This window comes from Haplochromis burtoni, unplaced genomic scaffold, assembly GCF_018398535.1.
Source record: "Haplochromis burtoni strain Fernald_Lab_line unplaced genomic scaffold, NCSU_Asbu1 Contig_9, whole genome shotgun sequence".
Lineage (NCBI taxonomy): Eukaryota > Metazoa > Chordata > Actinopteri > Cichliformes > Cichlidae > Haplochromis > Haplochromis burtoni.
In genome coordinates this window covers 3,133,075-3,160,917 of record NW_024582370.1, presented here as the reverse complement: position 1 = coordinate 3,160,917, position 27,843 = coordinate 3,133,075, and the positions used below count along the sequence as shown (strand labels likewise).

At 41.9% G+C, this 27,843-nt stretch overlaps 1 protein-coding gene across 6 annotated transcripts in view; it reads left to right on the top strand.

Annotated features, from left to right (window-relative positions):
• scn8aa (sodium channel, voltage gated, type VIII, alpha subunit a) overlaps window positions 1–27,843 on the top strand; it is a 51,388-nt gene that overhangs the window by 7,689 nt on the left and 15,856 nt on the right. For 3 of the 6 annotated variants that reach the window (XM_042228001.1, XM_005914829.2, XM_042227999.1), the window contains exons 3-20: window positions 2,756–2,874; window positions 4,138–4,227; window positions 4,715–4,843; window positions 5,689–5,780; window positions 8,643–8,864; window positions 9,123–9,186; window positions 9,354–9,495; window positions 11,537–11,743; window positions 11,834–12,115; window positions 14,809–15,123; window positions 16,670–16,805; window positions 17,043–17,281; window positions 19,513–19,686; window positions 20,222–20,578; window positions 21,653–22,126; window positions 24,288–24,405; window positions 24,974–25,128; window positions 25,612–25,785. In XM_042228001.1, the coding sequence (XP_042083935.1) occupies window positions 2,756–2,874; window positions 4,138–4,227; window positions 4,715–4,843; window positions 5,689–5,780; window positions 8,643–8,864; window positions 9,123–9,186; window positions 9,354–9,495; window positions 11,537–11,743; window positions 11,834–12,115; window positions 14,809–15,123; window positions 16,670–16,805; window positions 17,043–17,281; window positions 19,513–19,686; window positions 20,222–20,578; window positions 21,653–22,126; window positions 24,288–24,405; window positions 24,974–25,128; window positions 25,612–25,785 (3,489 nt within the window). Of the gene's footprint in view, window positions 1–2,755; window positions 2,875–4,137; window positions 4,228–4,714; window positions 4,844–5,387; window positions 5,480–5,688; window positions 5,781–8,642; window positions 8,865–9,122; window positions 9,187–9,353; window positions 9,496–11,536; window positions 11,744–11,833; window positions 12,116–14,808; window positions 15,124–16,669; window positions 16,806–17,042; window positions 17,282–19,512; window positions 19,687–20,221; window positions 20,579–21,652; window positions 22,127–24,287; window positions 24,406–24,973; window positions 25,129–25,611; window positions 25,786–27,843 lie in introns of all 6 variants that reach the window. The other 3 variants (XM_005914831.2, XM_014339486.2, XM_005914830.2) reach the window with 3 other exon arrangements.

Below are 27,843 nucleotides of genomic sequence, written 5' to 3'. Positions count from 1 at the left end.
ATGGCGTGTTTAGTCATCGTCGTTACCTGAACAGATTTGTTTAGATATTGTGCGTGTGTGCGTTTGGCTGCACAGCATCAGCATCAGCGTTCCTCTCCGTCTGTCTCCGTGTTATACCTCTCTGTCTTTACACCGTGCACACTGACTGTTATGTAACGCACCAGTCCAGCGCACAAGGAGACACGATTCAGATGACACGTGGCAAACATGTCCAGGGATCCACGGCACTGTTGATTGTTCACTTGCTTACATGCAGCTCACCTGTCTATTTCCCCCCACGTGTTCCATATTAATGACACACATGCGCGTGAGCTGTGCAGCCTCGCTTCTGCTCTTGCTTCTTGTCTTTGCTTCTTGGCTTCAGGCAAATCTAATTACGGCCCCTAATCTAGTGTCATTCTGATACCAAAGGGAGCCGATGCTGCAGTGACACCAGATCAGGTGGTGACCTTGATGGGAGAACGTTTGCCCTGTGTGTCTTTGTCATTTGAGAGGTGGCAGGTTGCATCTGGATAGCTCCCTTGCAGGAAGGAGGTGCAGAAAGATGAGGGGGAATATATGTAAAGGAAGGTTGCTCCTCATCTTTCAGATAAATCTAGATTCGTGGCTCTTTTAGGCCATCTTATAGCTGAGACAGAAGGCCGGGAGGCTAGCTAGGTGATGACGCAGCAACGGCCCTCCCCGCCTGGTTGGTGGCCCGAGCAGGGCTGTGCCACGCTCAGCTGAGCTAGGCCGGGTCGTGGTTGCCATCACTGTTCAAGGCCGGCGAAAGATTTCAAGGAGAGGACATAGAAGGAAGGGAGGGAGGGAGAGATGAAGAGAGGACAGAGATGAAACAGACAACATGTGCAAGGATGCATGAGCACATTTGCTGTCCTTCATGCTGCAGCCAAGATAACCAAAACATGTTTTGCTGAGGACAAAGATCTGCCACAGACACAGCAGAGCGTCTCAAAAATAAGATGACTGAAGTCACCCCTGTCACAAGTTCTTGCCCCATCATATCAGTGGATGTATATCGGAGAAAACGCAGCATTTTGTCTTGTGTGGACTGGTTAAAGATGTTTACAGTAATATTACCTTACAGTAACGGTTTAATTTTCATCAATTTTAATAACATTGTCAGGAATATTTCAGCATGCCTCTAGAGACAATGCAAAAATATATTTTTTTGCACACCAAATGGCATAAACAGGGCGAAAGCACGGCAAGGAATGCATGGGCATCTCATAGGAAGGCCTTATAGCATTCATATATTAATGTCTCTGTGACTGTGGGGCTTTCGGGCTAAAGGCGCCATAAACGCAGCCCATTTATCGCTTGCCACAAGGGTCAAAAAAGGGGGTCGCCGAATGGCTGTTGAGGCCCTCACGGATGCAGATGCTGCAGCCCTGCCTGCTGGATCGAGCTTCTGTGTCGAAGCCGCTCTTGGTTTCTCTCTCCCACCCATCCCCCCCTCCCTCCCGTCCTCCTCTTCGTCTTCCGCCAAGCTTCCCCGTTCTGGCTCCTCGTGCCCTGCTTCTCCTCAGCCTGCTGTTGCCACAGTTGCTCCCTGCCTGCCTGCTTCACTCGCTCTCCACCCCCCGCCTTCTCTGCCTCTCCTCCTCGCTCAGCTCTAGATTATGAAATTTTCAGTAGCTTTGCAGCAGCACTTTTGTCATGTGTTACCCAAAAAAAAGCGCTTCATGGATAGCTGTGGAGGACATGTGTGTCAGGGTGACAGTGGTCGTTTTTGATTGTGCTGTGGTGCTGCTGCTGCTGCATGTGATGTGTGTAATTATGCATTTGTTTGTGAGTCATGGATGTGTACCCTGCATATGTGCATGATGGCTGTGTTTAAGAGAAATGTCATGATGGGACATTTCCAAGCGTGTGATTGTCTTGACTGGTAGATGACAGTGTTAATGATGAGGGAGATGCTGCACTGACCTATAATTATAATAAGAGAGGAAGGTTGGAGGAAGGAAGTGGGTCCAGTCATTTGAAACTGTGCTGACGTCTCCCTTCATTTAGGTAATATTGACATCAGGGGTGATCCGTCTTATTTGTAAGTGGACGCATTCGTCATTTTGTTTTTTTCAGACGTTTATGTCATAATAAGAACTCGGGCACGCACCTTATTTCTGTCCAAAAAAGCACAAAATACATGTGGTCATGTGACGCCACCGCCGTGAGGCGCCTTGCTTCCCACCTCCCCACCCATCCGCCCCGCTTCTCCTCTTTCCTCCTCTCCCTCCCTCCTGACTCCACTGTCGGTGTCTCTTCAGAGGCTTAGCGTGGAGTGAGAGATGCCTTGTTAAAAGCACAAGGGCCCCGTATCACTTGTGCAAATGCACAGTTCCATGAATGTTTCATGCAAATCGCCATGTTTTATTTAAACAATTATGAGGTTATCCACAGAAAGTGGCTCGCAAGCTCCTCTCGGTTTTGCCCGTTTCCTTCCCCTTAAAGACGCCACAGTGGGCGGTGCAGCACTGAGATTCTGGGACAACACGCAGTCATCCTGCCAGCAGTTCTCACTTTATTTGCATTTGTTTAAAAGCAGCATTTTACTTAAATGACCAAATGCACGTTGTTTATTTATCGTCCGCATACTGGCCCTGTATGCCTTGCAGAAAATGTTTTCATAATGTTTCAAATAGGATGACATATACATTTTTAAATATTCCTTGCTATTGTTCTTTGTCTATTTATAATCTTTCTGATTGTTAACTGTCTCCCTCTCTCTCTCTCTCTCTGTTTCTTCTCTCCACAGACATTTATAGTGCTAAATAAAGGGAAGACAATCTTCCGTTTTAGTGCCACACCTGCCTTGTACTTAATAAGTCCTTTTAATCCGGTTAGGCGATTAGCTATTAAAATTTTGATACATTCATATCCTTTGAAATGGTTTCTAAACTGCTGGGACTGAAAAGGTTTCCTGTTTACGTGTATTATTCATGATGCGTTCTGTCTCTCTGCTCGCGCTGCTATCGACGTTTCCTGTGAGTGGAGGTACAGGAGAGAGTCGGTTTGTTACAGTCAAGAAAGAGCACAGAGGACGCCGTGCAGTAGCCATTTTATCACTGAAGGGAAAGGCTAGCACAAATGATGAGTCATCCTTAACAGTCAGCCAAGCTAGACCTCTCGGTAAGCACATTATCGGTGCATTATCTAAGAATCCAGAAGGAACAGTTGGAGGATGCACCCTCGATTTGAAGCACTGTTAAAGACATAAAAGGAAACTTGTTTTAGGACCTCAGCTGATCAGAGCTGCATGTTAATATTTTATGTGATTTTTGAAATATATTTTATTTGACTTGTTTTATCTTATCTATTTGCACAAGTTACGGGAAGTGAGCCAGCTGTGTGTCATGTGACACACGACTGTTTGGGCATCTGGTTTAAAAATGAAGCAGAAGGTTTTCATCTTCTACACAACAAAACACACTTTGGCTGTGTGGACCCCCACTGTGCCTCCTTCCTGCAGCAATGCAACCTGTGAGTTAGTGGTGCCCGCAGATACACGTGGTTTATTTAAAGATCTGCGCATAGATACTAAATGAGGCAAGGTGCATAATTAAAGGTTGTCCAGTTTAGGCACAAATTAATTATTTTTATAGATATATATATAAAAAAGTAAGTAAAATAAAACAGAGAAGCAGTAATGTGAGTGGCATTTTATTTTGCCCACCTAAATCTACATTTGTGTATAGTGCACAGTGTAGGTCTTTGCAACTGCTGGTTAATGCTGTACAGAAATATTGTTCAAATATTTCAAGGCACAACTAATACTTACCTCTGCAGGCATTTAAAGCCAAGTCTGAAGTTTCCCTGGTTTCCTTTGAGTGTCAGCCTCTCTGCACTGAAAGCTTTGCACCTTTAAAATGTACTGTAGTTTTGCATTTCCCCTAAATATATACTGTTTAAATATTTAATAGTAGTGGTTACGTTTAACCACCTTCAGTTAAGTGCTTTGAGTTCATGTCTTGACTTTAACTGTTTAAATATTGCTGGCTGTTTATGCGTACTCGACTGTAGGACATACGTTACCTACTGCAAGCTGTATTTTTTATTCTTATGTTTTACATGTCATGGAGGCTTGATGATGTATGTGATTACCACTACAGTCTGCGTTTTCCTTAACATGCTCCTCACTCTTTTCAGCATGATCATTATGTGTACTATTTTGACCAACTGTATATTCATGACCTTTAGCGATCCTCCTGAGTGGTCAAAACAAGTAGAGTAAGTACACTTTATCTGTTTTCATATATAAATGGGTGATAAAAGTTTGTGTCCCTATGTTGGCACTACATCTGAGTCACAGATGGTCAAATTCTGTGAAATTTTAAATTTGAATTTTCTCTTTAAACCCTCTGCACAATAACCATACTATATATTTTTCACACAAGAATCAAGATTTTAGAAGAAAACACTGATGGGGCTATATGCTGCAGGACACTATTTGTAATTGTGCCTCTGGACACCATCGCAGCGTATTTGAAAACCTCTGTTTTCTGGAAATTTGTGTGGCTCAAATGTAATGAAGCAACATTCTAATAAAACATTAGACCGACAAAAAAGTGTTTTATCTGATTTTGCATGATTCTAATTTTATCTAACGTCGGCATTTCCTGGGTGTCTTAACAGTTAATGAAGGTGCAGGCACTTAGAAATGAGCGAGCTTTGATCTAGCGCGGTGAACTGATTCTGTCAACGCTTTGTCTTCCAGGTACACGTTCACGGGAATTTATACGTTCGAGTCTCTTGTAAAGATCACTGCGCGAGGCTTCTGTATAGATGGGTTTACATTCCTAAGAGATCCATGGAACTGGCTGGATTTCATGGTCATTTCGATGGCGTAAGTATTTTAATTTTGATCGAGCTCTGAGTAAATAGGACGTTAAATTGGACACAAATACGTTGCGTATTTGGGTTGGGTTAAAGTAAACTGCTGTTTTAGTTATTATCTTTTGCCTGTTTCCTATCTGATAACCCGTCTTCTGTGTTTCCTCATTTGAGCCGAGACTTCTCTGGTTTTCTCTTTGGGAATCGAAGATCTCCATCTGACACTGCTCGGCCTCCTTGACAACACCCACACCTCACTGTCATTCAGTCTGATTCATCTCCCTCTCGCCATCCAACTCTTGTCATTCACATTTTCTCTCTCAGTCGTCAGGAGCCTGCAAAATCCAATTTAATGCTCAGTGTCTTCCCAGCGACTATAAGTCACCTAGTTTACTTATTTCCATATGAGCAAATACAGCCCCCACCCCTCCCCCCGAAAAGACCATCATACAAAATGTCATTGTTTCTCACAAAGCCTATCTTTGTCTGAATTGATCTTTTCACCGTTTATCTGCATGTAAATAATAAGCTGTTGTAACTGTGGTTTGATCCTGCAGGTATATAACAGAGTTTGTAAACCTAGGCAATGTCTCAGCTCTGCGCACGTTCAGGGTGTTGAGGGCATTGAAAACTATTTCTGTAATTCCAGGTAAGACAGGATGGTGCGGGGTGGGGGCAGTGGGGCGGGGTCGGTGTTAGGTGTGTGTGTCTTTCTTTCCTTTTACCTTCCACCCTTCTCCTCAGTGGACAGGCTCTGTGAGTGGCGTCGTTTCCTCCTGGTTCGGTGGTGTTGTGCTCTTGGCGTGTGTGGTTTTTGTCATCGTGTTTGTTCTGTGTGTGATCCTTCCCCTATTTCAGATATATAACAGAGTTTGTGGACCTGGGCAATGTATCTGCGCTGAGAACATTCAGAGTTCTCCGAGCATTGAAAACTATCTCTGTCATTCCAGGTGAGACTCAGTTTAAACACTAAGGCTGATCCTCTCACCCTTTCCTTTCTACTCACTATTATTATAATTACGATTATGATTTTAGCGATATTTAAAAAAAAAAAATTGGAGAAAACCATTTTTTGATTTATTTTTCCTCCAAAATTATCAAAAATGGTACTAATACATTTTTGATAGGCTTTGCAGTCTCCTCTAGGGCCCTCCAAAGTGTCTGCACTCTCTTCTGCCCCGGTAGCGCTCTTGTTTCCAAGGCAGCTTTTGTCTTTAAGGAGAAATAGCTTCAACTCACTCAACTTCAAATAGCTTTTCAGAAGAAGCAAATGCCGTTACTTATGGCAAAGAAATGTGTTGTTAGAACACTGTAAACTTACAATATGCATGTTATGTTTTATGAGAAAAGAAAAATCAGACAGCTTAAATCCCTGTAGTTGTTCCTAATTGGAAATTTGAGAGGATTCCTAGTAATGGGGTCCAAAACAAACCTGTGAGCTGTATTTTATGAGAAAAGGTATAGCTCTTATACAGATCTTATAGAACATACCCATTACTTATGTATGAAGACTGCCAAGCCTAGTTTGTGAACATACCTCTTATGCTGCATGATGCTTTTCGGTCACTTGCTTTTATAATATTAGCCTACCAAGAGCTTGGCTGATTAATGGCATTGAAAGTTTGATTTGCCCTCTTTTTTGTTTTTTAGCTTGTTGATTGATTTTTTTCTCTGTTTTTACGACCTCCTTGAATGATATATCACAAAAAAAAAGATATTTGGGAATGCAGATGGAATGGTAACGCTGACCGGACATCTGACCGGAGAACATTAAACACATGTTGCAAAACAGCCACTAAAGATTGCTTTCTTTTTCAAATTACACATTCATGCTGAAATTTGAAAAAGTCTTCTTTGAGTGCAGACGATTTAGATATCAGTTTGGCATTTTGGGAAATATGCTTGTTTGTTTTTGGGCTCAAAGTTGGATGAGAAAATTGATACCATTCTCATGCCAGTACCTAAAGTTACTGCGAGCATCTGGTTAACTTAAAGACTGCAAACAGACTTCCTGGCTCTGTCCAAAGACAGCAGCCACCTCAAAGCAGCTCCAAACATCCCTATTTAACACATCGTATCTGCTTTTTTAAAATCTGACGAAACACTGGTTGGTAGGATGTATTGATCTTCTAATTTAGCGTTCAGCCACAAAATTAATAACATATTTCCCCAAAATTCTGGACTCTCTGTTAAAATGCTGGTACAGAAGTAATGAAATTGGAGCTTTTATTGATTTTTATAGATTTGTTTAATAAAGCAAACAGCAATCCATGTGAACGGGAGGGCTTTTTCCAGGGAAACATAGATCTGTTAGTTTGATTTGATAATTTTTTTCATGTGCTTGTAAATAAGATGTATGGTGATTTAAAGTGGACCTACTATGCTTATTTCTAGCTCCATGCTTTAATTGTTGGACTCTGAGTTCTAGTTTAAGTCTTTACTGCTTTTTTAGATTATGCTGGGGCTTTGAGCGACCCCCGAATGCATCAAGCTGTTGCATTCCCCCCGTTATACAAGCTTTCTTTTGATTGGCTGTCCTTTGCAAACAAAAGGTGGGTGGAGCTTCTGCGCATTTAGATATCTTGAAATCCTTGAAAAAAACTGCCAGAAATGGAGCATTTACCTGCTTTAAGCCTGAGGTTTTTGCTCTTACATAGCATGAACATCAGCTGCTGTAACAGCACATGAGGAAGTAAAGAAAATTATAATAGGTCCCTTTAAACACGAGCAGCTCCTTACATGTCTGGTTTGACGGAGCTTTTAGTAAGATTATTTGAAAGTCTAAATTAAGATCATAATTTATCGAAAGCTTGTAGCAGGTCAAGCCTGCTGTACGTGTAGTGGGTGAACAGTAAAAATGGGGCGTGGGCGATCCTGCCTCCATCTTTGAGTTCCTCGTGGGTCTGTGCGAATGCTGCCAGAGGAGGCTGGTCTGGAAGGTAAAGCGATTTTGTCTTTAGTGGATGAGACAGACTACAGGGTCGCGGTATGGGGAGTCAGTGCTTTCCTAATGACACCTTACACAAGACAGTTCAAGAAAGTGCCCACACCGGCACTGGCATTGAATTGCTTCTGTTCAGCCTTGGAGTTTAAATGACCTGCATGTGGTTTAATGCCCCCCTGCCTGTGCCTCTGTCCCTCTCATGGCCTCTCGTTGTGCTGCTGTGCTCTTTTCCTTATGGATTTCCTCTCACTTATAGAAAGTCTTCCCCCTCTTTTTTTACTTCATCCGTCATTGGCAATGAAATGCTAATTTCTTCTGTTGAAGAGCCCATTATTTGGATTTGAGATCTGTTGCAATAATCTGAAAAGAGTGGGAAGGCTCCTGAATATTTCCTGTTTGTTGTTTCTAGAGATGTTCTGTATGTAAACTCCCAGTTTTGTCCAAAATGTATTACTACCCATATCTAAAATTTATAGTATTTTACCAGTTCAGATTTTTATTTATAAAATGATCCCTTTTGTTTTGATGTTGAATTTAGTTAAAAATGAACATTTAGTTGTATATTCAAGTCGATGACAATACATCTATTATTTCTATTTATAATTAAATTCAGTGGGAAGGTTTTCAAATGTAGTTTCAGCCAGATTTTTATGAATATCTTAAGATGCAGGGATTTACGGGCTTCGTCCCAGTGACAAATTTAAAAAGATGAGCTCTAGTAGCAGCTGACACTCCAGAGATTAACACATGGGACATGAGGAGCTCCTGCATCACCTGTGTGGTTTGTGAATGTGTGTGTGTGTGTGTGTGTGTGTGTGTGTGTGTGTGTTTGTGTGCGTGCGCATGTGTGATTGTGGCTGGCCTGCAGGCCTGAAGACCATTGTGGGTGCCCTGATCCAATCTGTGAAGAAGCTTTCGGATGTGATGATCCTGACCGTCTTCTGTTTGAGCGTCTTTGCCCTCATTGGTCTCCAGCTCTTCATGGGTAACCTGCGCCACAAGTGTGTGTTCTGGCCAATCAACACCAACGAGAGTTACCTAGCCAATGGCAGTAAGGGCTTTGACTGGGACGAATACATCACGAACGACAGTAAGTAGAGTCAAGGCGTCACCAACGGTGACCTGGCACGGAGGTCAGAGTATGAGTCAACCCATATGCTTGAATGGGGAAACAATATGTCGTTTTGGCACTTAAAGGAATTTGTTTCAAATGAACTGAAGTCAAAATTTCTGAGTGAGCTGGAGTCAGAAATGTGCTGAATGGAGTAAATTTAGTAAATCTCGACAGAATGTGAGCGAAATGACTCAGTTTGGCAGTTTTTCTTTCTTGCTTTTTTCCCCCTCTCAGCCAACTTCTACTTCCTGCCTGGCCAGTTGGACGCTCTGCTCTGTGGGAACAGCTCAGACTCTGGGTGAGTTGCCTTCTCCACCCTTCAAAAAGAGTACCAAGATTTGCTGTAGCTCCTCTGTGTGCTTATAGTCAGACTACATTATCAGTAAATAGTGCTGACTCATTTTTGGGCTGAATGCCCTGTTCTGTCTCTATGTGTCTCTCTCTCGCTCTCTCTCCACCCCTCAGCCGCTGCCCGGAGGGCTACACATGCATGAAAGCTGGGAGGAATCCAAACTACGGCTACACCAGCTTTGACAGCTTCGGCTGGGCCTTCCTGGCTCTCTTCCGACTCATGACACAGGACTTCTGGGAGAACCTTTACATGCTGGTAAAGCAGATGTGTCCACACCTTCAGCTTGTTTCACCATGTAACAGCCCTCAGTGCTGAAATCTGATTGATATTTGGCCTTTGGACAGATTTTATCGAGGCTTCAAAGGTGTTAATTTTGATGAACATATATTATAATTCAAACAAAGTCACCAAAAGCATAGATAAATAAATAATGCTAGTCTGAATTGCAATAGAGTGGCAGTCTGCCCAGAGTGTATCACACCTCTTGCCATGTGACAGCTGGGATAGGCTCCGCCCCCAATAGTACAACCCTTAACTGGATAAATCAATGAAATGATTAAAAAAGGATGGTGCGATGGATGGTTTGTTTCTCATCCATTATTAGTGACAGCAGCTTTTTAAAGATTTCTTTTGCCTTTACTGGTTAGTTCACTGGTGAAGATTAGACAGGAAGAGAGGAAGAAATACAGCAGTTCAGCTGTGTGTGTGGGCACCTGCTCAACCAGTGAGCTAAACTGGTGCCTGATGACAGCAGTCTTCAACTGCACCACTAAAGCTGAAAAACTCGCCTCAAACGGTGAATGAACTGATTTTGGATAAAAATGTGACCTCACATGTCCAATTTTGCAACAACATTTTTTAAGCGATCCAGTTGACAGACAAACCAATCGCATGGTGGAGGTGGTTATCAGCTGTCTAGTGATTTTATTACACTGCAGCACAAATGCCAATAAAAAATTGTGTACCAAACATCCTGCAATTATTCAAATTACATTATTCAAAAACTGGTGGTGGCTTCTGCATTCAGCTCTAGTTCACCTCCAAGTTTATCCCCTGTTCTCAGTCTCATGTGGATACTGTGGCCCCGTCACCGCCATCTGGTCTGTCTTGCAGGCTGTTCCACATTAAGCTTCCCTGAAATGGTGGAGACAGTCCTGCCTCCATGTACAAGTGGAAGGAAGGAAGCATGAAATATTAAGGGCTGAGGATTACAGTATGACCAATGAGAGCGATGAGACCTGATGAGAGCATCCTGGCACATATTTCTATTTTCGCTCTCATCTTTGAAATTCAGCTTCCAACTGCAGGCTCTCGCTCATACTGTACGCCGTATGTGTAGAATGATCATTACGTAGCCGCTTTTGGTTTGGTGTAAGGACATTAAGTAATAAAACGCCTTCCTATGGATCATATTTGTTTCTCAGTACTGAGCATTTTATTGTATATGTAAGATTTAGTTTTGTGCCACTAAAATAGAACGTTTGAGCCAAATGTCCTGCACGCACTTCTCAGCATCACGTCAACTGCATGCATAATTGATGGGTGAGGATATTTCACTTCTCTACCTGCTAGAGTCCTTTTTCTCTCCTTCTTGCTGCCTGAAGATGTATTTCATTTTTTGATGAGGTGCATGAGTGAGAACATTTTTAGTCAAATTTGGGATCCTTTCATGATGACTATTTGTTTGCTGGTTTATCTAAACCTAAAAATATAACAGCGCGAGAATGACTTTAACCATTGTATGTTAGCATGAAGACAAAGTGAGACCAATGAGCTTTCTCCCTTGTGTGTTTATCTGTTCAGCTGTACCTCTGCTGCTCAGTCTCCTCACTTCTCATCTCCAGTGGGCATAGCGTCCAAATCTGTAGAAATAGTTTGGCTATTCACAGTGAGCGTGCAAAGTAGGTCAGTTCTTTCTGATGAACAATACAGTCTCACATGGAGGGTTTTAATGAGCACAAAGTATAAAATCATTTACTCAATTTATTTCCACACATTATTTTCACATCAGAAACAGACAAATGAAATCGTGTGAGCTGTTTTAAGTTAAGATTTGACTCTTCTGTCCTCAGAAGGTGAGAGACATTTACCCTCCTCACTTGAGGCTTGCATTCATTTTTGCCCCCAGGAATGCTCAGACCAGTGTACGTCTTCTATTTCTTTCTGATGAGTCATATTAAGAGATGAGCAGTGAGGCTGACGTTGATTGTGGCGTTGAAGTCATGTATCAGATCTCACGGGTCTGCTGTTTTCTTCCTCTCTCTCCCCGGACCTCTGTGGCACTGCCTCCTAACAGACCCTCAGGGCGGCAGGGAAGACCTACATGATTTTCTTTGTCTTGGTGATCTTTGTGGGTTCTTTCTACTTGGTGAATCTGATCTTGGCTGTGGTAGCCATGGCCTATGAGGAGCAGAATCAGGCCACCATGGAAGAGGCCGCGCAGAAGGAAGAAGAATTCAAGGCGATGCTGGAGCAGCTAAAGAAGCAGCAAGAAGATGCTCAGGTGAGTCCTCTGCAAGTTGAAGGCAAAACTTTTTCACGGATTGTGTCAAAATATCGTTCTGACTTCACTCGCGTGCTCGTTTCTCGGTAGACGGCTGCAATGGCAACCTCTGCAGGCACAGTGTCGGAGGATGCGGTTGAGGACGATGGAGGAGGGCGTCTTTCCTGCAGTTCGTCCGAGATGTCGAAGCTCAGCTCCAAGAGCGCTAAAGAGCGCCGCAACCGTAAGAAGAAGTGGCGGCAGAAGGAGCAGGAGAAGGAGAAAGGCGACAGCGAGAAGTTTGTCAAGTCAGAGTCGGACGATGGCAGCAAAAGGAGCCGCTTCAGATTCCCCGATAACCGCCTGGGCCGAAAGTCTTCCATCATGAACCAGGTGAGGAAGATATTCCCTTTTGTTAGCAATGATCAGATGCTGACATTTTGATTGAAAGGAAAATTTAAGCTAAATTATAACAAGATATAAACTGTTAGTAATTTTACACGATAAACAGAATTTGCAGCTCAAGAATAAAAACACTGAATTTGACAAACTCTTCTCTGGGGATGAGTATTTCACTCATGATCATGCTGTGATGTAGATTTTTTCACACATGTTGGGGTTGGTACTAGAAGTCTTGCAGGAAAAAGAAAATCTAAAATCACCAACATATAAGAAAATATCTACATGGCTAGCGTAAAGCTGTATGAGGCCTTTTGTGCCAAAATGAGACCAAATGAAACTCAAACAACACACAGAATTAGAACAGATACCTTTTCATGTCTATGAATAGAATATAGACGTCAGTAAGTCACATGGCTGCAGGGACGGCATTCTTACTACTTTTCATTTTCAGTGTGTGAAATATAAGATTGCACTTACAGAGCAGCGTGTAGTGATCAGAAATAAAGAAGCACATGTCCAGGGGCCTCTTTGGTGGTTAAGCCTAGGCATAGATAGTGTACAAAGGCGTGAAATGGTGTGCCTTAAAATATGTGTGTGGATCGGCCTCATATCCTACCTCCACATGTGCAAATTCTACTATAAATGGTTGATGCAAAGGGCCTTATAATTAGCTAAATCAGAAATGAGCGACCTTATTTATTTGTGATTTGCATCCATACATTCTCAGCAGGTCCCTGAGGTCATGTGACCAGGGCTTGCTGGTTGTCAAACACACGAGGCGACAGAGCTTTTGTAACTGTGGCCCCCAAACTGTGGAACTCTCTCCCTTTGAGCCTGAGATCTGTGGACTCAGTGGTCGCTTTTAAAAAACAGCTAAAAAAATCATCTTTTTAAACTTGCTTTTGGTTGATTTTTATTTTTATGTTTTAGCTTCTGTGGCGCACTTAGTGATTGTTATCTTGATAGGTGCTATATAAATACAATTTTACTTTTTTTTTTTACTAATTGCTTGGTTTTCCAGTCAAACATTCCTCTGGGATTACCTGAGCATTCATTGCAGCTCTATGTGTTGCAGCAGCATTTATTTGTTTTACAGGAATCAAGCTGACTGATTTAAAGCTTGTCAAAATGATTGTGATACCACTTGCCTGAGGATGTCATTTAAGGGTAGAAATGGATCTTTTCTTGCCTGAACTTGGCCTGCAGTATGATTGAGGCTCTGGTGAGGGTACGCATCGGCTTTATTCACAGACAGCAAATTTACGTAGTCAATAAATGAGACAACCGGGGGAGGCTTTATGGCACTCACTAACTTGGTGAAACGGTGGACTACTGACTTTTCTGCGGTTCTCTAATTTTGTATCATCTGTCTTAGATCTCGACAAGCAATGACATTCATGAAAATCTGGTAGTCTGATTAATGGGAGGTAAAACTATCAATGAAAGGAAGCCAGACGTCCTTTAACAGTTTGGCTCAGTCTTCTGTGAGCGAAGTTTTTAGTTTAGAGATTTTAGTTACAGCTGCAACTTAAGGTTGCTCACAGAACAACTTAAAATAACACTGCTAAATACTTGGATCACTTCATTGAAGTTAATATGTGTGTTAGTGAAAAAGTGCATCATGAAGTCAGACTAACAATTGTGGTTGCTTCAGCTTAGGTGGTAATGCAGGTCATCTGTTAGTTTGATGGTTCGATTCCTTGCTTCTCCAGTGTGCATGGGTAAGATACGTCGGCTTATAACTGTGTGGTTAGATAGAAAGTGTTTGTGTCAGTGGATGATTGAGGCATGTCGTATTGGAGTGTTCAGATAGAATAGAGAGGTGTGATATAAGAACCGGTCTATCTGCATCATTACAGATAAAAAGATTCCTCTCACTGACCACCTCACCATCAGCTTCCATTTCCTCTTTCTTGCGTACTCGTAGGTCAACGCTTCCACAGAGATGCTCGCATTTTCCTGCCCACTTGTTCTGGATATCAACTTTTGTGCTGGAAGTGGTGTGCGCCTCATTTTGGCCTGTTTTTGTGTGTACCCAACGTTGATGTATGAGGCCTCATTTTCAGAATTATTTACACAAATCTGTAACAGGGAGCAGTCCTGCTGCTGTGCTTAGACCGTGCTCGAGCTTCGCTGACTTTTAATTTTTTTGTGTTTTATGGAGAAGTATTCAGCTGACGAGTTAACGAGGCCTACGGGCCTTATGTAATGCTTTTCAACACGTCTGTGAAAATCCTTCATGTGACATGCAATGGTTCCTTTGCGCTTTTCACTCGTCTTCTACACAACCAGAGGGCTATTGTCAAAACATTTGATTTCCCGTGAGCTAGCATACTTTGTGTAGAGCTAAAAAAATAGCTGGATCAATGCTAGCTACATTCCAGATTGTTGCTGTCGTGACTCATGTTCAGATTGCACTTGTCTCAGACGCCTGTATCTCTGTCCTGTGTGTGTGTGTGTGTGTGACCTTGACACTGAAGCATATCACTAACCTAATTATCTAGTTCTTGTTTATTTAGTCAGAAGAATATGGCTCCTCGTGGGAAGGAGCCCTTGCTGTATTAAATTTCCCACAGATGTTGGCTTTCATCTTGTCCTCTGGAGTTGATGGGCCCAGAAGGGCCCAGGGCTCCGTCACACAAATATCTCCTCTTCTCATCCTTTTTTCTATTTCCTTCCTCCAGTCTCTCCTGAGTATACCGGGCTCACCCTTCCTCTCACGCCACAACAGCAAGAGCAGCATCTTCAGTTTTAAGGGCCGCAGCAAGGACGTGGGCTCGGAGAACGAATTCGCCGACGATGAGCACAGCACCGTCGAGGAGTGCGAGGAGCGGCGAGGCTCCCTGTTCAGCCCGTACCGGCGGAGCAGCTACACTGGCTTCCATGGCAAGAGGAACAGCACGGTGGACTGCAACGGCGTGGTGTCGCTCATTGGCCCCGGGCCCGGTGGACGCCTTCTGCCTGAGGTGAAAATAGATAAGGCAGCTACTGACGAAAGTGTAAGGAAGTCAATGAGTAGACCTATCTAGGCATGGCCCCCCTCTCGTCCGTTACGTTTCTTTCTGGCTCTCTATCCTCTACTGTCATCTTTGCAAGTCCGTATGTATCTCTTGGCTAAGCGCTCGCGCCTCCCCTCCCCCAGCCCCTGCAGTGTATGCTGCCCTCCAACTGTAGGCAAAGGATGGGAAAATAAACGTGATTATAGCATTTATACTTAAACCAACCTTTCACAAGTTAGCTTCATACTTGGTCTATCAGTGACTTCCAGGCAATTTTACTGTTTGAAATGAATGATGACTGTTAATGTTTTGAATATGTCAGCATCAAACTTATAACTCATAAAGTACATGCACTCAAAATCATTCAGCTGCTCACTGACCCGTTAGTGTACAGATCAGAGAAAGAAGTAACACACAGTTTTGTGTTTTAAGTTCCCGTTCACACACTAGCAGTAATGAAACACAGTTTTTGTTAACAAATGGCATATAATGATTGGTTAACATGCTCCAGTGTGTTGATGTGTTCCTCCAGGCATCCGGGTCCTCTGCTAGCCTGTGTGGGTAGATCTGCAATAGAAGCCGGAGGAAACAGAGGGGACCAGCTTTATAGAGCCACAGACAATTTTATCTGCTTCCCTAATTCCCTGATTCCATCCCAGAGTATATGTATCTAGCTATCTACATAAATATATATGTATAAATATATAAAAGTAACACACCATCCTATTAGGCTTTCAAAAAATACTTTAAGAAATGAAGGAGGGCTGCTGTCCTTGTCTGTCTATACCTTTCTATGTTTTCCAGTCTCTCCCTGGTCAGCATTAGCAAATTAGTTGTGCGTCATTCTAGTTAGCATGGTAGATTTAAACCCCAAATTAGAACAAGCATGATGTAGACAAACCAAACTTTGGTTATGATGTCTGTTATTTCCTCTCCTTCTCTTTGACTTGGAGCATGCTCATGCATGACAACTGGATGAATTTGAACTACCTGCCTTCATATGACCTATTTACAATGCTCTTGACTTGATGGTTGCAATATAAGTTGTATGGTTTCAAAATAGGAAGATACAGTAGCATCAATTTGCAAGTTTGTGTTAAAAATGGCCAGATTTGGGAGACATTTTGTAAAATAACCTCATGATTATATTGCAATGGCAGCAAAGCCTCCATTATTGCATGACGGGACTGAGAATGCATTCATGCAGAAGCAGTTCTCCTCGCACAGTGTCTCACAATCCATTTTTTATCTAATTGGGATGAGCTAATTACATTCAAACACAATTAGGTCAAGTAGCCCTAGACCACTGCTCCCACTTTGGCTGAAACCTGCATGCATTTACAGCATACACACATCTTCCTTGAAACCAGCATACAAGTAGACGAGAATGAAACGTGCCCTGCCCCCCACCCCAAAAATTCTGATCCTCGACTACTTTTTCCTGCCGTTGCTGTCGTGCACTTCCCTCCGCCGGCCACCGGTGGTGATGTGGGATGGTGTTCATGTCCTCTCCATGGGTGCTTGATTCTTCCTCTCCTCCTGACAGCCGACTACTGAGGTTGAGGTGAAGAAGAAGCTGTCGGGCTCCCTGATGGTGTCTGTGGACCAGCTCAATACCTCCTTTGGGCGGAAAGAGCGGGCCAACAGTGTCATGAGCGTCATTACCAACACACTAGTGGAGGGTACTGCCACTTTAACCCAGCTATTTAACCTGCTCTCTCATTATTCTTTAACTAGGGCTGCTCTTCATTGTTTGATTAGTTTGACATGAATTTCCTGCTTATCTGCTTTGCATATTCAAAAGTACCAGATACATACATTGCATAAAATTTTTTTCTATCCTATTATACCATTGCATGCAGTTTGCTGAGCACGCAAGTATGTTTGGTTTTGATGTATGATCCGCGCTATGTCTTCAGAACTGGAGGAGTCTCAGCGCAAGTGTCCCCCATGCTGGTATAAGTTTGCTAACACATTCCTGATCTGGGAGTGCAGCCCCAAGTGGATTAAGATCAAGGAGATTGTGAACCTTATAGTCATGGATCCCTTTGTGGACCTGGCCATCACCATCTGTATCGTCCTAAACACCCTCTTCATGGCTATGGAGCATTACCCCATGACCCCTGACTTTGAAGATATGCTGTCTGTAGGAAATCTGGTGAGTGGATTTTTGTTGTTGTTTTTATCTGGTATTCTTGTAAATGATCTTCTCTGCTTCTTCTCAGTAGCTCACAGAAAGGTGTTATTTATGGGACTGTAATTGACAGGGAAAAAAAACATTCCCAAACCCCCCGCTGCTTCCTAGTATTCGTGGATTTTTCTTTACATACATGCACACACATGTTCCATTCTTCTTCTCCCGTCTCTCTCGCTGTACTCTGGTTCAGTGGATGCACCTGCTTCTCTGCTGGTTGGCTGACTGGTTGGAGGGCGGTGTTAATATTTCATGAAGGCTGATCGATGAGCTCTTCTAAAATGGTGCCTAAATAATTTCTGAGACATGGTTGTTTTCATTTAAAGCTTTGTTTTTCTTTAAGAAACGGAGTAAATCAGAGTACTGGCACCATTTCACATAAGTTAACACATATTGTTATACGCTCTTTTATATACAGTTTTGTGTGTATGTCTGTTTCGTATTAATTTACAATTGAAAAAGCAGTGAAATGTGTTCTTTCCAGTTGTGGTTCATAAAAATCTACTTGAAAAGACTAATGGGTGGTACAGGTGGAGGTTTCTAGGTCACCTTGATGCAATATGAGTCATCATCCTGCGCGCCAATGAACACACAGTCTGACAAACTCACGAGGGTGTATACAGGTCGATTTGAGTTCGAGTTCATACCACCCGAGTGGATTAAATTCAGATAATCAAGATGTCATGGAAGTGCAGACTTTCATCTTTAATTCAAGGGGTTTGACTAAAGAACTACATTAACTGTTCAGGAATTACATTTTTATACACAGCTCAAAAGTAATTGGACAACTATGTGGCAAATAATTTCATGGCCGCATGAGGCTTGTTCCCTCGCTATGTATGATTATTTGAATTAAGCACATACAAGATCAGGAGTTGATTCCAAGTGTTGAACTTGCATTTTGTAGCTGTTTGCTGTTATCCTCAGTATGAGGTTGATGTTTGTGGAAGAAAACAACCCATAAAAATCTAGTAAGAATGAATGCAGTGTCAACTCAGCAACACCAAAAGACCACAGAAGATAACCGAAGTGCATGATGACAGAATTATTTCCATGATTAAAAACAACTTCACAACGTTTATTTCAATTAAAACAAAAACTCTCGAGGTAGCATGTGTATCACACTTGAGGTCTACAATCAACCCAAGTCTTCATGAAGGGGAATACAGAGAGTTCACAGCAAGGTGTAAACCACAGGTTACACTCGGGACCAGGAAGGAAAGATGCCAGAAAACGTCTACGAGTTCAGAATTTTATTTTATTTTTTTGACAAATAAACTTGTAGTAGAATGAGTGCAGGAGAGAAACACCTCATGATCTGAAGTACGCTACACAACCTGTCAAACATGGTGGAGGCAGTGTTATGGCATAAGCATGCACGGTTGTTAGTGGAACTGGGTCACTAGTGTTTGTTGATGATGCGACTGCAGATAGAAGTCGCATGCTGAATTCTGAAATGTTGCAGAACTGATCAGGCAGCACTTCAGAGTGTAAACCGATAAAGCAAGAGTTTCTCAAAGCAAAGAAATGGGATATTCTTCAGTCAGATCAGTAACCAGATCTCAGCCCAATAAATCAAAGGAAAGAAATAATGCAGAAAGAGCCACAAACCCACCTGGTCTAACAGAACATCTGAAGAGAGAAAACACAGCATTTGGTCATATCCATGATTTATAAGACTAAATCCAATTAATTTGAAATCTCTGAAAACAGGGGACTATAAACATAAAGATATCTGTCATTTCTTAAAAAGCAATATTTGATCTAAAGCTGAAAGTCTACACTTCAGTCACATCTTTGTTGTTTTATTTAAAATTTACTGTGGTGGTTGTGCTGAGGCAAAATGACAGAATAAGTGTCATTGTCCAAAAACATGTATGGCCTACATGACTGTATGTTCGCTATGTGGTCTGTGTGATTGAAGGCAGCCATCAGTGATCTATTAAAGATGAGAACAAACAAGTGCCGTCTTATCCTCAGTGACTGCAGAGCAGCTGACACATGCACGGACATTAACTAGATGTGCTTCCTCTGTAAATAATCTATTTAAGTTCAATTGCAGTAGCTGAGAGTACTAACCTAATGCATTTTTCTGCAGAACCAATATGTCGGTTCTTTTACTACTCATTATGCTTTACATTCTGTTATATATGTTTAGAAGCCAAGTTAAATTTGTCCTCCTTCTCGCATGTCAGGTTTTCACGGGGATCTTCGCAGGAGAGATGCTTTTCAAGCTTGTAGCTATGGATCCGTACTACTACTTTCAGGAGGCCTGGAACTGTTTCGATGGATTCATTGTGACTCTGAGCTTAGTGGAGCTTGCTCTGGCTGACGTTGAGGGCCTCTCAGTCCTGCGGTCATTCCGATTGGTAAATATCTATCTTTGCCTAGAAAAGTAGAGTTGAGATTGTATCATTGCATCATGTTGTTGTGTGTTATCATGCACATTCTGCACATCGAACAATACTTCTCCACTGATGCAGTGTCAGTGTTTAATCTAGAGCTGTTTGCACATATTTAACTCTTCCAAAAAACAAAAACAAAAAAACCTCCCAAAAACTGGCGTATGTGTCAAAAACTCACAGCATCGCAAATTCTCTGTAGAAGTCGGAACCACTGATGTGGATATTTTAGGAGTTACTGCAAGATAAACCAGGCTGGCAGATCTCAAACAGGTTCTCAAACCTGTCAGAAAGTGGGTTGTTTTTCGATAAGCACGAAGACAAAACCGGCTCTGCACTGGTACTGCATCTGAGGCAAACGAGGCAAAAGTAAAATCTGTGTTTATTTAAACATTGCTGTATATTTATGCTATTTTTACTCTGCTGAATCGAAGCAACAAGTTCGTAAAGATGGGATGTTATGACTAAAACATAATCCTCCTACTCTTTCCTCCCACTTCAGCTCAGAGTGTTTAAGCTGGCCAAGTCGTGGCCCACTCTCAACATGCTGATCAAGATCATTGGTAACTCAGTGGGAGCCTTGGGAAATCTGACTCTGGTGCTGGCCATCATTGTCTTTATCTTTGCTGTGGTGGGCATGCAGCTGTTTGGGAAGAATTACAAAGACTGTGTGTGTAAGATCTCTGCTGAATGTGAGCTGCCCCGCTGGCACATGAATGACTTCTTCCACTCCTTCCTGATCGTCTTTCGTGTCCTGTGTGGTGAGTGGATCGAGACCATGTGGGACTGCATGGAGGTGGCCGGCCAGGCCATGTGCCTAATCGTCTTCATGATGGTCATGGTCATCGGTAACCTGGTGGTGAGTGTCCCATGTTGTTAGCTGGAAACTGTTAATGGGAGTTCACACATGACTCAGGTGCACTGTTCTTGACACAGTTTGAGAGACGTCCAGAAGGTAGAGCAAAGCGAGTGGACGTTTCAAAACTTCAGGCAGAATTCAGTAAAGTGTTTGGTATGAAAACTGCACTTCTATTCTTTGTTACTTTAATGATGAAGGTTTAGAAGCTCTGTAGAGTTACAGGGGAGGAAGACAACAAGCCTAAACCTTTTACACATGACTTTCACTACCAATAACTAGCTGTGTGACTGTTAAAACACACGTAAGTCTACTTAGACAGGGCTTTCCGCTCAGGGTCCCAATACAAACTCACATCACTGTTGCATAATTCATAGCGTTTGGACCATAAATGAGGTCTATGACTGCGACATATGACATCAACTTTTCTTCCATTTTTGCTTTATTGGATTTATTTGTACCGCCCACTTGAATCACAGTTATCTCACTGACTAAAGTTAATCAATGGAAATAATGGAATTCAAGGTGCCCAATGAAAAAATGCCCCATTTAGCTCTCTAATGCAATGCGGTCAGGAATTGAGAATTTAGCAACAACATCCGATTACTTGTTTCCTTTTTTCTTTTTCACACGTATATGAATTTAAAAAAGTTCATTAGCATCACAAGTAAAACAGGAAGAAACAATGTGTATGGAATATTTGATATTCATAGCATATTACACTGTATGTAATGGGGGAACCCAATGTGGAAGACCCGCATTCTATCACTTGACCCCCAGGGGGCGACTCCTCCAGTTGTAAAATAAGAAATGAATGTATAGAAGTTTATTTATAAAAAGACCCCCCTTTTCACTTTATTACTTCATAGATTCATTACCTAATAGAGCTCATAATGTCAGTGTGTAATTTAATCTTCAATACAGTAAATGTTAAATCAGAACATGGCATGATTTAGGGTGTGGCTTGTAAATCACAAGGTGCTACCTTACAAGTGTGCAGTTGGTTACTCGGATTCCCTCCTGCTTCCTTCAAAACTGCCATTTTTTATGTATTTGTTTTTCATTTACTCTTTAAAGGTTTTGAACCTGTTCCTTGCCTTGTTGCTGAGCTCATTCAGTGCTGACAACTTGGCGGCGACAGATGATGACGGTGAGCCGAACAACCTGCAGATTTCTGTCATGCGCATCAAGAAAGGCATCGCATGGATAAAAGCCAAGATGCGATTACTGATGGCCAGTCTGCTGAGGAAACCACCGATGGAAGATGAGCAGAAGCCTTTGGAAGACATGTACGACAAGAAACTGAACTGTATTGCTAATCACACTGGGGTGGACATTAACCGTGACCTGGACTATGCCAAAAATGGTAACGGCACTACCAGTGGTATTGGCAGCAGCGTGGGCAAGTACATGATCGACGAAGACCACATGTCCTTTATCCACAACCCAAATCTGACCGTTTGCGTACCAATAGCTGTGGGAGAGTCCGACTTTGAGAACCTCAACACAGAGGACTTCAGCAGCGAGTCAGACAATGAGAACAGCAAAGAGGTGAGTGTAAACAGCTAGGACAGGGTCGCATGAAAAAGAAAGCACATCCTCTTGCAATTCTGTGATCCTGATCAGGTTCCTCAAGTACATGCAACCTGATTACAAAACATGACATATTAAACTGTTGCATTGTTTAACATAGATTAAGCAAAATGCAGAAGCACTGTGTGAAAAACGAAGTGCACCCTTACTGCTTTCATAGAAATTAAGAGGATAAGCAGCAGCTGGGTGCAGCAGGAGTTTGCTGGTCTGGAGCATTCAGGTGTTTGTTCAAGGGGGAAAGACATCATCGTTACATCATTACAGATCTCAGAGTAGCAACTGTTGCTGTCCATCAGTCTGGGAAGAATATTTGCCATTTCAAAGGCCTTGCATCCAACCCTACAGTAAGAAAGCATTCAAGTGAATTGCTAATCTTGCCAGGAGTGGATTTCCCAGCATATTTAACACACGGTCAGACTGTGGAATACTAAAACTGCAAAAAGCCCAAGAGCCACATCTCAGACTCTACAGATCTAATGTATGTTAAATGTTAAAGTTTATGGCATTAAAATTGGGAAAAGACTAAACAAATATGGTGGTTTGGAAGGTTTGCCAGGAGAAAGCCTTTTCTCTCTACGTGAACATGGAAACACAGCTTAGGTTAGCAAAGTCAAATCTAAACAAACAAAATGACAATTGGACAGATAAGACCACATGACCCGGGCTCCTTGCAGTCACTGAATCAACCATAAACTCATATACTGAAGTATTCTGGAGTAAAATGTGCGGCTGTCTGTCTGACAGCTAAGGCTTGGGTGATACTGGGTCATGGAATAGGACGATGATCTCAAGCATAGCAGCACCTCTGCAACCAAAAGGCTGAACAAGGCCCACTCAAGTCCAAACCTCAACTGCATTGCAGTGCTGAGGCAGGATCTTAAGAGAGCTGTGCATAAATGAACCCATGCAGACCTCAGTGAACTGATGTAAGATGATATGCCTCATATTACAACGACGTGAACGACTGATAAAGTCATTCAGAAAGCAATTACTTCAGCTTTAAAGTTATTATGACTATTGAATTGTGGGGTCTACTTAGTTTTTCACAGGACTGCTTAGTTTGTATCAAATAAATACTGACATGCTGTAATCTTTTATATGTATGCATCACAGGTTGTATTTAAATAATGATTAAACCTGGTTATGGCTAATTTTTCCCATCATGTCCTGATATATAAAACTGTGAAAATGAAAGAAGGTGTACTTTCTTTTTTAACATGACTGCATATCTTATTCAGGGAGATTTTACTGAAAGAAAGAACGGCATACAAAGAAATATGTCCATGATATTCAGGCCCTTTCACTGCTTCCTAATTACATTGTCAATTTGTAAAAACTGATGCTCCACGTGTTGTTTTTGTTGTGTATAATCCTCAGCTATCCAACACTGTGCCATTTTCTCTCTCATGCCAGTGAAAGTCTGGGTGTGGCTGGCCACTCTATGTTGCTCAGACACTAATACAACCCCATTACTCAATAGAGCCATCTAGACTGGCTTGAGCAGGCAGGCACTGCGGATGAATGGACGCTCTCTGACTTATGTGTTTTGATGAAATGCATTTAGAAGACTTTCAGAGCAGATTATCTGACATTTGATATTCCATTTCAGTGTTCAAACGGATGATAGGTGATGTTCAAGGTTGTTATGAAGTCCATTACAATATGAAGAAAAAAAACACAGAAAAAAAGAAACAAAGATCAAAGATTTTCCATTTAAAGATAGAGCTGATGTAATTTAGAAATAACATTTCCTCAGGCTCTAAGAGGCATTATGAGTCCATCGCTTCTTGGTACTGAAATAAAACGTGAAAAGTTTCTGTATTTTGCATTTTTGTATGTTTGTTTCTATGCTTGTGAGATTGTTTTTCCACGTGTGTCTGTTTCTTAATGTCAGTGTGAATTTTATTTCTGTAGCACATTTAAAAGCAACGAGGTTGATCAAAGTTCTTTGTAAAGCAAACGAGATCAAATCAATAGATCAATAAAGTGAATAAAACAAAAGAAAATATTTAAAAACCCCCAAAACAAATAGAATAAACTATGATTAAAAACATAAATATAAAAAAAACAAGACACCACCACATTAACAAAATGTGTTTATGCGTCTGCTTTTCTTTAGCTGGATGACACCAGTTCTTCGGAGGGCAGCACCATCGACATCAAACCAGACGTGGAGGAGGTGGTTGTGGTGGAGACGGTTGAGGAATACATGGAACCAGAGTCCTGTTGGACAGATGGTGAGACCACTGCTCCCACACCACCCATTACCTCGACTCCCCAGGGGCGGGGTGGAAACTGTAGGGCACCAGGGTTGAAGGGGAGCTTTATTATAAAATATTATTTAACCATCTGTCTATAAATCTAAGGTTTTAATAAACTAAAGTGCATTTATAGGTACATTTTATATTGAACAAGAAAACAAAATGCTGGTTATTTTTGTTATTTACAGTTCATCCAGAAAGTAATCACTGTGCTTCATCGAGGTGAATTAAATTCATTTTTACCTCAAAATTCTTTGCAAATGTATTAAAAAAAATGAAAAACACAAATATAACGTGTTTGCACCCTATGTTAGATAAATCTAAATCCGCATGTGAAGGCTCAACTTGGGCAAAGTTCCTTGGGTGGGCAAAATGAAAACAAAGACGTGCATTGTGGGAATTGCAGTTTGAAAATGTAAAAGCTCTTTTAAGATTTTACCAGGAAAACATGTTGAAACCTCAGACTCGAATCTCACGGCTGGTTCATTCCATCTTGTTTTGGCTCAATACATCTGCTGTTGTTTCTTCTCCCGTGCGTCCTCAGCGTGCGTGGCCAAGTATAAATGCTGTGATGTTGACATCACTATGGGATGGGGGAAGAGCTGGTGGTTCCTGAGAAAAACCTGCTACCTGATTGTGGAACACAACTGGTTTGAGACGCTCATCATCTTCATGATTCTCCTCAGCAGTGGCGCTCTGGTAAGGAGGCCTACGTTAGCATTTGCTCACACTTAAGCTAACTGTAAAGTTGAATAAAAAGAGAAAATGTTAAATTCAAGAATTCCACATACTTGAACCGATGAGTGAAGTATATATTTTAGCGACTGGGGGAAATTGGAGCAAAAATAAAAAATGAATAGAAATCAAAACCAGAGTGTTTGTGACATTAAGGAGGTAACACAAGCCTATCAGTGGTGCGGTTAAATGGGATGGGAGAGGACACAGGGGATTTGGTGAGTTTGTTAAATGTGCCAAATACAAAGCACGGGTCGGATGCAGACATATAATTCTTGTGGACTTATTTACAATTTTCTTTCTTCCTGTAAATCACAGTTAGGATTCAGCCGTCGGCTGGGCTGTGGTGCCGTATACAGTTTCATTAGAAGCATCGTTAATCATCTCGTGTAATATTTCTGTCACCGTCTTCTCTCTGTAACTAATGTGTTTCCTGTTTCTCCGTAGGCCTTCGAGGATGTGTACATTGAGCAGAGGAAGACCATTCGGATCATTTTGGAGTATGCTGACCGGGTGTTCACCTACATTTTTATCCTGGAGATGTTGCTGAAGTGGGTCGCCTATGGTTTTGTCAAGTATTTCACCAATGCCTGGTGCTGGCTGGACTTCTTCATTGTGGATGTAAGTCTGGCTCTTGTTCCCTCCTGTGTGAGCTGCAGACTAGAGTAGTCACTTGCTCGGCAGCCACACCCTGGTTCAACAGCGATAGGGTGCAACAGAAACTCATGCAGGCTCTTGATCAGCAGTATCAGTATCAGATAACATATACACCAACCAGCCAAAACATTAAAACCGACAGGCTGCAACAACCATGTGATCTGCAACGCTGTTTAGGTGAGGGGAATATGTCAAAGTGCCGTCCCCCTGAATGATCAGTGTTACTCACCTCACCTAGCTTGCTTTTTAATGTCCGGACTGGTCAGCGTATGGCTTGTACCCTTTTGTTGTTGATCGGGTGTGGTTAGGTTTGTAGGGTCAGGGTATTAACTGAATATCTGCTTCATGGATTGCAGTAGGTGAGCGGGCATCTCTTTTAACAGTAATTCCATTATACAAGGACAGTGTTTTACAAGGCTGCACTGGAGTTTGTCCATATTGAAGGCACACATGCCCGAGCCACCTTTTACCACTCCATCAAGCAGCTATTCACATATTTTACTTGGTTTATCACTGAAATGCTTGAATATGTGGAATAATTTTCTGCTTCTCAAACAAAAAACTGCTCACGCTTAGCGCCGCAAACCTGCCCGCATGTTTTTTTTCACATGCAATAAAGTGAAGTCACACACAGATATTTGGGTGTATTGATGACAATTCAAATTAGAATCAAATCAGAGCACACCTAACGACTACAATAGGTGTGTAATCACCTATTGTAATGATTACAATCATATTCAAGTCATGCTCAGAGCAATGGGAAGTGTCAAAGATGTGTTTTTGTTAAGCTGTCTCTGCCTGTGTTTCTGACCTTTATCCTCTCTCTCTGTGTACTGCCGTGCTCCTCGTGTCACTCAAGACTGAAAGTCCAGAACAGGAATGATTCTCCGGTCTATTCTGTGGAAGCTACACATGTAAATAAGATTTAAAGGGGACCTATTTATCCTAATGTCCTACTCATTCGTTTTTAATATTAGACGCTTGTGGAGCAGCTGTGCATGAGTCACAGAATAATCTTTATTTCTTTTTATACAGGGCCTAACACAGCCCTTCAGTTTATCTTCCATCTGAAACTAGCAGTTTGGTGCTGCTTTCCTCTTAAAGCCATTTTCCTCTCGATTGGCTGCCCCTCACAAACAGAAGGTATAAACAGTAGGCGTGCGGGGGCTGCTGTACTCACAGCCAGAGCTGTGTGCCTATGCTTACAGTCACATTGGGCCAAGACTAGAAAAGGTCTGAAAATGAGTGTTTAGAGCAGTCACAGGGATTACTTCCACATAATCTCATTTTCTGAAACTTTGGCCATGTTCAGTATGAGCTTTCATCATTATGAACTAGGGAAAATATAACAGGTCTGCTCTAATTTCAATGCTTTCAATTTTATATAAGATAATATTAGATGCTTCTGAGTTTCCAAATTCAGTCTAATGGCGGATCAATAAGGGTAAACATCTGGATGTAAGATGCCTGAATGATTTGAATTTTACATGTTGATTCAGGAATTAGTCAGCACCAGGTAGCAGAGCAGGATAGAAAAAGAATTTCCTGACTTCTGACTTTCTGCTTGAACTAACCACCTCTCCACAGTGTCCAACACCTCAGCCCCCGTGAATGGACTCGTATCAGAGGTTGCCATTATAAGCTTGTGTTATTCAGACCCCCTACAGCAAATACACGCATATTATATGTATCACATCCTCTAGGAAATCCACATTAAGCCTAAACAAAGCATTTCATGTTTGTACAGTTTAAAACAGCATTCAGAAAAACAACAGAAGCTATTTATTATTGATATGTTTAATGTTGACACATAAAGCTCACATAGATCTTGTATTGATAGTATTGATTATAATCATACCACGCCGTACTGATTGTGGTTCTCGCCACTTTAGACTCCCTACCTGTAAGTGTGTTGTCTCATCACACACTCTGGGCAATGTGAGGTGCTATGTTTCCCAAGTTGTGACCATGTTTCAGAGAAGTGATGTCCCTCCTCCCTTCTTTCCCCCCATCCTCCTTTTA